The sequence below is a fragment of the Athalia rosae genome, chromosome 8, assembly GCF_917208135.1.
Source record: "Athalia rosae chromosome 8, iyAthRosa1.1, whole genome shotgun sequence".
NCBI lineage: Eukaryota > Metazoa > Arthropoda > Insecta > Hymenoptera > Athaliidae > Athalia > Athalia rosae.
Genome location: NC_064033.1, coordinates 1,353,392 through 1,362,034, shown reverse-complemented (window position 1 = coordinate 1,362,034; position 8,643 = coordinate 1,353,392). Strand labels below are relative to the sequence as shown.

The 8,643-nt window shown below is 38.2% G+C and overlaps 3 protein-coding genes across 5 annotated transcripts; 1 reads left to right on the top strand and 2 right to left on the bottom strand.

Annotated features, from left to right (window-relative positions):
* Window positions 1-468: 468 nt before the first annotated feature.
* On the bottom strand, window positions 469-1,401 carry LOC105688002 (ubiquitin-related modifier 1). Its single transcript, XM_012403992.3, has 5 exons — window positions 1,219-1,401; window positions 1,055-1,119; window positions 896-977; window positions 778-826; window positions 469-642 (listed from the first exon to the last, which is right to left on the bottom strand). The coding sequence occupies exons 1-5, from the start codon at window positions 1,260-1,262 to the stop codon at window positions 574-576; spliced, it is 309 nt and encodes a 102-aa protein (XP_012259415.1). The 5' UTR covers window positions 1,263-1,401; the 3' UTR covers window positions 469-573.
* A 125-nt stretch (window positions 1,402-1,526) lies between these two features.
* Window positions 1,527-4,037, bottom strand: LOC105687991. Its single transcript, XM_012403981.4, has 7 exons — window positions 3,685-4,037; window positions 3,393-3,569; window positions 2,906-3,311; window positions 2,634-2,833; window positions 2,215-2,544; window positions 2,009-2,128; window positions 1,527-1,922 (listed from the first exon to the last, which is right to left on the bottom strand). The coding sequence occupies exons 1-7, from the start codon at window positions 3,886-3,888 to the stop codon at window positions 1,848-1,850; spliced, it is 1,512 nt and encodes a 503-aa protein (XP_012259404.2). The 5' UTR covers window positions 3,889-4,037; the 3' UTR covers window positions 1,527-1,847.
* A 127-nt stretch (window positions 4,038-4,164) lies between these two features.
* On the top strand, window positions 4,165-8,625 carry LOC105688140 (exonuclease mut-7 homolog). Of its 3 annotated transcripts, none has more exons than XM_012404220.4 (12): window positions 4,165-4,814; window positions 4,903-5,043; window positions 5,138-5,322; window positions 5,400-5,638; window positions 5,712-5,893; window positions 5,981-6,169; window positions 6,243-6,443; window positions 6,516-6,944; window positions 7,042-7,190; window positions 7,284-7,571; window positions 7,643-7,833; window positions 7,921-8,625. In XM_012404220.4, exons 1-12 carry the CDS (start codon window positions 4,661-4,663, stop codon window positions 8,300-8,302), a joined length of 2,730 nt encoding a protein of 909 aa, XP_012259643.2. In that variant the 5' UTR covers window positions 4,165-4,660; the 3' UTR covers window positions 8,303-8,625. The 3 variants fall into 3 exon arrangements, with proteins under 3 accessions (XP_012259643.2, XP_012259642.2, XP_048515922.1); XM_012404219.4 differs by having other exon boundaries at window positions 6,237-6,443; XM_048659965.1 differs by having other exon boundaries at window positions 6,228-6,443.
* Window positions 8,626-8,643: the final 18 nt, after the last annotated feature.

Genomic DNA, 8,643 nt, shown 5'->3' with positions numbered 1-8,643 from the left:
ATTACGAATTATACGTCCCCCCCGCACCCGTAGTTCGTCGTGTCATAGCCCCATTGCTTCGATCTTATCTATAATTAAATCATATTTGAAACCGGGTAAATATTACCGACGACTAAAAAAATTGATGTCAGAATAATCATTTACAGCTCACCGAATATGATACGTCATTAAAAAAGAAAATACCTACAGATGATTTTCAAGTCGGACGAAACTAATGATTATAATGACGAGTGATAACCGTTGGCTGAAATCCAAATGTTCGCGGTTTCACGGTTTCTACTCATTTCTCGCGTTATTGTAATTCACGTAGAACACAAGGTGGAAGTAATTTGGATTACATCGCCAGAATAAAAAAAACGGACTCCTATGATTATTTGAAACTTTACTCATTAGCAGGTTCTGGATAAAAATTAAATTACTTTGGATCATAAAATTTAATAAGAGTGTAGACTGGAATTACGCAACGTGTAGTTATAAACGTATGAATATATTTTACATACATAATAGAATAAATAACAAGTCATTCCCCTTTGCCAACTTTAAAGTACTGATTTGCATAAAGTTTTCAAAGGTTCAACCTCCATGTAGTGTAGATATGAAGAGGACTGTATCCTTCGATTGCAATTTGTACTCTCCTTGACCCTGCAGATAAAATAAAACCAATCTTATCATTCGGTCAACAGATGTGAACTAATCCTAGTTTCACTCTTCACAAACAATTCAGAGTAATTTCACCATATACTCTAATTGTATAAAAACGGGTAATAGAATGTTTACCAGCAATTCCCAATCTTCATCATTGACCAGCACCAGGATTCCCGGTCTCCTGCAAAGTTATGATTGATTAGTTGAACTGTCAACAAATATATAAAAAATATAATATTATGAAACTCACACAGTATTGTCCAGCAGGAATAGTTCCGGTCTATCTCTCAAAAGATTGTCCCTTATCCAAAAGAGCAAAAGCTGCAGTGTCCCTGTAAATTATAAGAAGGTGAAATTAATCACAAGAGGAAATTTTGCGGAACAAAATTATATCCTGAAATCAACTTACATTCTTTGTCTCCAGGCAGACTAACGTCAATCTTCTTTTCATCGAACAATAATTCTGCACCTCCGCTGAAGATAAAATTTTTAAAAACTGAGCAACACGAAGAGGTTATAACGTTTGCAATTGAAATGCATATTCTGAGTTTCTTTATTTATTATTTTCAATACCTAAATTCAAGGGTTATCGACAGATCTGCTCTACCTGGTGTCATTATTTGTTTTAGGAGCTGTCAAACTCCTCGTGCTATCTGTCAAATGTCAAAACAACCACTCGATGCAACGGTCGTCTGCACTCGTGAGCATTTAATTTTCTCATGAACTTGAAAGAGTCTGTGGAAGCATCTGGGGGGCAACTGAAGAGTGGCGCAGCCGCGTTGCTGTTTTATGAAACTACTTACTCTATTACATCCATACGCCCAAAATTCTATGGGATCGGAAGAGGAAAATGTAAGAGCAGGAAAAAAAAAACAATGAAATTCTTTTTTCGTATTTATGATTAAACTATGCAGTAAGATGATAATAAAACTATATTTACAGTTATATATTTAACAGGCTAAAATGACAATGATCTCATTTTATTTGAGGAAAAAATATAGGGGACTGTAATTCATGCGAATTCGAAGTGCTTGAATGGAAATTTTCAATTGAAGTGTTTAAAGTTGGACAGAGTAAAGGGATCAGGTTCTGGTTCGAAAATAGCATGTTTTTGCTCAACGTTCACCCCGTTGAGCTTTGCTGCAATCTACCCAGGTACCTGAAACGTACGCTACTGCCTGATGCTGAATGTTCGGGATGTGTTAACTTTCACTGTGCGCATATGTTGAGCCATCTTGGATATTCAACGCGCAGGGAACGAATTCCTCGGCAGAATCCTGGAATAAAATATTCAAATTTAGGTCCTTAATTTTTTTATCATATTTAATGTGATGCAGCAATAATAGTAATTTACCAGACTTACTATTATTTGAGCTCCTTCTTCCAAGTTTATTCCCTCCACATCATCTGTTGTTAAAATGATCACGGAATCTTCTGGTATCCCGTTTTCGTCTATGTAAGTTATTGGTATTTCCGAAGTAACCTACATCAGTCAAACGAATATAATCCAATTAGTGAGAACAATCTTGCGTATGCAACAATTTGTTTTAAAGCAGGGGGAATACGTGCCTCACAATACGTAAATTCAGTTCCGTCTTCTTTCGAATCGACAGTATCATTTAGATCTTCAAATTTGCATTTTTCAGGCTCATTTGTTGAGCGGTTCAATTTTTTTCCTTCCTGCTGCAACCTTCTCCATATCGTAGTTTTGGGTATATGGTAGGTCATGGAGGCTGCTGCCTGCGACATTTTTCCACCTTTACAAGCAGCTACCGCTTGCTCCAACCTAGATTTTTTCAAATCTTCATTCTCCGTCTTACGTTTCTTCCAGAACGACAGTGGAAGCTTCCCTTCGTCGACCAGCCTTGCTTTATCCCTGAACAATGTGGTTTTTGGTATCTACGGATACGAATCATGACTATAACTATAGAATCTTCAACAAGTCAAGCACATGCATTGGTGTGAAAAAAAGCTCTGAGTAAACATACTTGGAACTGTAAGGAGACTTTTGTAAGATTTTCTCCTCGTTCTAAGGCTTTAACAGCAGCTTCTCTTTTATCAGCATCATAGGATTTCCTCATTTCAGTGCGCTGCCCAAGAATTTGATAGCCTTCTTTCTGAATTCTTCGCCACAGCACTGTTTTGGGAATGCTAAACATTTCTGAAGCTTGTTGTAGACTGGAACCTTCTACAGAATTAAAATCTAATTGTTACAGTAGGTCAAAAGATACCAAACTAGAATAAAGAAATTTCAACAAACCCAGCACAGAATTTATTGCAGCCTTCATACATTCAGGAGAATATTCATTCCTAGAGGCATTCAGATGCAATCCCAAGGCTTTTGCACGCATGTATAATGTAGAACGTGGTATGCCATGCTTAGTAGCAGCCTCTATCAATGTATGCCCTGCCTTAAGATCATCGATTGCAGCCATCAGCATATCCTCACTATATTCCTTTTTTATTGTGTCCCGTCTTCGTTTCTTTTTGAAACTTGAAGTAGATACGTTTTTTCTGTCTAAGGGATCAGGCACACTTTCGTACTCCTGTTGCAGTGCTTGCAGTTCTTGCTCCTCAGTCTCATTTAGCTCGCTCAAGGATTCTACAGCTTCCTCATTGAAATCTTCCACAGAAAGGGTCGTATCAGTTTCATCCAAGCCATCAATCTGTAATTAAAAAAGCTGTACTTTGAGTATTTGATCCTAGAAATACAAGAAAAAGTAGTGATATGCTGCCTGTAGCTATACCTCCATAAGGCCACGTATCTTCAAAAAATGAGCAGCTTCTAACAGACTGCTAATATTCTCCACAGGTATGCTGACTTCACCATTGTACATGAAGTCTATGATACAGCGAATGTCCTGAGCTGCTATATCACTGAGTATAATCGTTGGTGAGTCTTCATGTACTTGGTTTAAGAGATCCTGTAAATTTTAATCACCCTGTATTATTCCAATGAATCTTGAAGAGTACATCAAGTGCAGATAAACATCAGAGAATGAGGGGAAAAGAATTAGAGGATAATATTGATGTAAGTACTTGGAACAGGGTGCTACAAGCAGATAACACGATGCGATGTGCATGGATCTTGTGGCCATCAGCAGAAACGGTAACATCCACCATGCAATTCTCTTCCAATAACTGTCGGATAACGCATGGTACGTGGTTCTCGTAATCGCTCCATTTGAAGCAGTAGCTACTCTGGGAGATAGGTTGACTGTCATTGACACCCTCCTCAGACATGCCGTTTCAATTTCGTTTCAGTTCGCGTTTTCTATTCCAACTTTTGACCCAGGATTTTGTGCCAAAAACACTTTTACAACACCGGAACTCGGAACGGAACTACCGGACATTACAAAACCAGGCGAGACGGAGACGACCTAGACCACCACTTCACAAAACTCAGCGTACACGACTAACTTCTATTTTTTTATTTTTTTCAGAATCAGCTGATCTAAGCAGCTCCCAATAATTTTCACAGATGACGCCAACAGTTCTATCACCCCTCAGAGTATACATATAGTACATCCATATGTATAGCACTCAGTGTACGTATGGCACCCACAAGGCCTGAGCAAGGTGTCATGTAAAATCTCTGTGTGAAGCTATGGTAATATCTTGGCGATAGCCCATAGAGTATTTGTTGGCTTAGCTCGTCGTGACCCTAATTTTGAGTATTCTGATGTTACGTTATTGCTTTTTAACTATCTATTCAAATTGTACGATCAGGGAGTAAGGTGTCAGTTCGACTCTTAAGGCTTGATTCTTGTTTCCAACTCTGAAGAGCACTCGTCTACGATTTTGTCAACCTCCACAAGTTCAAAGTGTATTTCAAAACTTCCCTGACAGCAATTTGAAAACTATTTAAACGCCACCATCAGTATTCAGAAATGGAACCTGTAGTACAGACTTGACTCTTTACTCAGACAGAGACTGCGCTTCAAGTTCAGTCTCAATTATTTTGGATCTGAACTACAGTTAAATACAAGTTCACAGTCAATAATTTGTTGACGAAATGGCAAAAGCAAACAACAAATTTGTTGGGATCTCAGTTGGCAAATCTGACCCAATTTACCTTGATCAGAACAGAACCGATTTATCTTACTACACATTTCTAGACGATGCCACAAAAACGTGGCTGAATACTCTGCATTGTACTTGGGATCTTTGTGAGTATATGTCATTTCATCTGGATGTATGAGTTTTGTTAATTCATAATTAGAGATGAGTTGACAACTGCTATGCTATTACTTTCAGGGAAAAAAAGTCAGGGAATTACAAAAATGTTGACAGACTATTTCGAAACAGCACCAAATCCATATTTGAGTGCTCTTCGAATACTGACAAATGTCTCTGACTTTAAGTACATCAAGTCTAAGACATCACTGGGCTTTGCAGGTCAATTTTATAATCATAGCTAGATATACCTCAACCACAAGTTGTTTTATTTCAATTATTATAGATACATTATTTGATTTATCTTATGGTATAGTTGCGGAAGACTTCTCCAACTGGATCGCACCTAGAAAAAAAATATATGAAGCATACCTATTGCCAGATTTAAAGCTAGCTACATTCGAACTTCTAACTAGGCAGCGCAACTTACAACTGACTAAACTTGTATCTGATGCTTATGAGCTTCCAGAGCACAAAGACCTATTTCTACCTATGATACAGGTAGTGTTATCTTCTGCAGAATATTGTCAAGACAGCTATTCCGGAATCAGCTATGATGATTGATTTTTTGCCTACAGCGTATGGTGCAGGAAAAAAAATTCAAAGATGCTGCTCAGTACGCTTCCATGTTACACTTGCAGTCGCACTTCTTGGATCCTGAAGTATTACTACTGCCACTGATATTACAGAATAAATTGACTATTGTTGATGACCTTCTGGCTGAATGCACAGAAGCTCGAGAAGCTCTAGTAACCTACCTAGATGATTTATTGGCACCAGCTATGAATCTGGAAGTTTTATTGACATCTTTCATAGAGTAAGTCTCACATAGTCATTCGAAATCTATGCTCAATTAAGAGCTAGACAATTTTGCATTTTTTTTTTTTTAGCAAGAACCAAATTCCTGAGGTCAAAATGTCTACCTTGCAAATACGACCAATGAATAAATTAGTTGGTCGGTTGACAAAACTATACAACCTCCCACCTGAATTGTGCCCAAATTTAAATCGAAGACGTGGTGAGGGTGCATTGAAATTTTTGATCTACAAAAGATACACTGATTGTACGCTCAGTAAGTTTCTATTTTCAATAGCACCTAATTGGTATCTCTTTTGTGCCGTATTCTTTCTGATTTAATCTAAAATTACCTAACGCATAGGTGGTGAAAGCTGGAATGAAATGGCTCGTGAAACTGTGGGATTAGATTCGAGACTGCAGTTTGAGTTACTGAAGTGCTTAGCTCAGGCAAACGATGTTAAAGAAGCACTTCGCTGGGCTAGAGAATTTCAAATGCCCAGAGATCAATGGCCCTGGGCTCTTATAGACTGCGAGGAGTTGGAATTCGAAGGTATCTCACCATTTTCTGAACTTTGTGAAGTTCAGATTAAAATAATTGTTTTCATTAGTTCAAATAGTTACAGATTCTTCGAATTCAAACGTGGTAACTGCTGTAGAAGAGAACTGGGATACAGAGATAGATTCTACCCTTTACCACACATTGAGGCTACCCAAAGATTGTATAAAAATTGTTGATGACGAAAGATCATTTGAGGAATTCCTCAATCAAGGATTAGAAGATGTAACTATGGTTGGGATAGACTCTGAGTGGAAGCCAAGTTTTGGTAAGTGGATGTTCCTGGAAAGGATCTCTATATTTCTCCAAACGTTTTTTGATAGATCTGAATCACTAACAGGTACAAAACAAAGTGATTTAGCCCTGATACAAATAGCTACCAATACGACCGTCTACATCCTAGACGTTATCGGCATGGGAAAAGAACTTGTTAACTTATGGACAGAACTAGGGCGGGCGTTGTTTGATAATAAAAATATTTTGAAACTTGGATTTGGTCTGGCTCATGACATAGCAATGATTAAAGAAAGCCTCCCAGCAATGGCAGGTATAAAGGCAACAGGCCAAGGATATATGGACCTGTTGCACCTTTGGAGAAAATTGGCAACCGAGCAATGCTTCCAATTTCCGCACAAAGGTGACAAAAACTTTATTGGCGAAAGCTTGAGCAAACTAGTTGAACTCTGTACGGGTCATAGGCTGAACAAGTCTGATCAATTTTCAAACTGGGAAAGAAGACCATTGAGAGAGAGTCAATTGATTTATGCAGGTAAGCTTAGCGGTTTATCTCATTCTACCCGTCTTAATTCTTTCAATATAGACCTTTAATAAAGAACAAAAAAATTATCTCCATTTTTCAATTGCAGCATTAGACGCATATTGTCTCTTAGAAATATTCGAGGTTTTTAAATCTCAATCGTTGCGATCGGGTGTTGCATTCAACGAACTATGTGCCGAATCGCAAGATGTTATGCATAAATTACCAAAAAAGAATACCAGAAGGCATGCAGCCAAGGTAAGGCATAAGGGGGTTCTCAGGGCAAGATCTACAGCATAAGCAAAGATGTAAGAACGGCGTCGAGTTGATTTTATTTAAAATTTTTTGCAGGCTGCCATAAAAACGAGAACCACTTTGCAAACAGCACCGGTGAACAATTTTCAGCAATCTAGTTGGAACAATAAAGGAAAGGTTACCACGGAATTTTTTAGTGACATGCAACCTGCCCATGAATGGCGTGTGGTATGCGACTCGATGCTCGGTGGCTTAGCCAGACAGTTGCGTATGTGTGGATGTGACTGCGTTTATGTTGAGTTTGATCGAAGAGGAGATCAGTCTGCTAAGGTAGCCATGAAACAAAAGCGTGTATTTTTAACTAGAGGAGGTGCATACAACAGGGTGGGTATAATTCCATCATCTTGTGTTTTATGAAAACACGCAAAGCTGATGGCTCACGAATAAAATTCTAGTTCACCTCCTACGTCCCCCAAGGCAGCTGTTACAGAGTTGTAGCTGACAGGCCAGAAGACCAGCTAAAAGAGGTTCTGAATCATTTCAAAGTATTAGTGATGCAAAAAGACATTTTTAGTAGATGTCAGATTTGTAATCACGATGAGTTCGTTATCGTCTCCAAGGATATCATTACAGAGCTCGGAAAAAGGTGAGCATGATTTACATGCGATGTGAGGTATAAAGTACAAGAATTTTTTTAAATAAACGTCAGTATTTGAAAATCCTAATATTTCAGTTTTGCAAAATTAAAGCGTCAAAATGGGTATCGATATTTGCCTGGCACATCTGCCGGCGTTAATATTACAACTACTGCCAGTACAGCTCCTGACAGTGAAACCGATTCAGTATCAAGTGAAGATTTCAAATTAGCGAACAGTATACGGGCTATGGTAAATAATTGTGACCGCACATGGCAACTTTCAACAGAGACGCTAGACGTTGCGAACTGTCTCACAAAATACAGAGTGACAGTACAGGTAGATAGAGTGCCAGCTAATGTATTGAAGAACGTTGAACAGTTTTACGTCTGCGAATGTTGCGGTAAAGTATACTGGGATGGATCCCATATGGAAAGAGCTCTGAATGGAGTTCTCAGGGACATCATAACGTGGCAGTGATTTTACATGGGTATGTTTATATAGTATAGATTTAAGAAGAGCATATAATTACATTATATCAAGCGATATCACGTTATGTTATGTGTAGTATTTTTTAATTAATTTCGAAATCGCAAACTGATGCTGATGGAGCTTGTCTGGAATCGGTGAAAAAAAGTTTAGTACACGTTTATCTAATTTTCACGAACCATGCATTACTCGCTGCGAGTACATATATGGTATTGAAAAATGTGACCTGGCCGATCGGCATGATATTGTGTTCTTAGACGGTACGAATATTATGTTATTCCATTAAATAAAGTTATGCCCTGATATTTCTTTAATCCATGGTATTCAAATTC

Bases quoted from the DNA above. Each gene is read 5' to 3' on its own strand.
- LOC105688002 (XM_012403992.3), bottom strand. From the start codon at position 1,262: ATGACACCAGGTAGAGCAGATCTGTCGATAACCCTTGAATTTAG. The intron at 978-1,054 runs GTAAGTTGATTT...TATAATTTACAG, and splicing joins TCTGCCTGGAGACAAAGAAT to GGACACTGCAGCTTTTGCTC. The intron at 827-895 runs GTGAGTTTCATA...ATAACTTTGCAG, and splicing joins TTCCTGCTGGACAATACTGT to GAGACCGGGAATCCTGGTGC.
- LOC105687991 (XM_012403981.4), bottom strand. From the start codon at position 3,888: ATGTCTGAGGAGGGTGTCAATGACAGTCAACCTATCTCCCAGAGTAGC. The intron at 3,570-3,684 runs GTACTTACATCA...TAAAATTTACAG, and splicing joins CTTGTAGCACCCTGTTCCAA to GATCTCTTAAACCAAGTACA. The intron at 2,129-2,214 runs GCACGTATTCCC...TGACTGATGTAG, and splicing joins CTGAATTTACGTATTGTGAG to GTTACTTCGGAAATACCAAT.
- LOC105688140 (XM_048659965.1), top strand. From the start codon at position 4,661: ATGGCAAAAGCAAACAACAAATTTGTTGGGATCTCAGTTGGCAAATCT. The intron at 5,894-5,980 runs GTAAGTTTCTAT...CCTAACGCATAG, and splicing joins ATACACTGATTGTACGCTCA to GTGGTGAAAGCTGGAATGAA. The intron at 6,170-6,227 runs GTATCTCACCAT...TGTTTTCATTAG, and splicing joins CGAGGAGTTGGAATTCGAAG to TTCAAATAGTTACAGATTCT.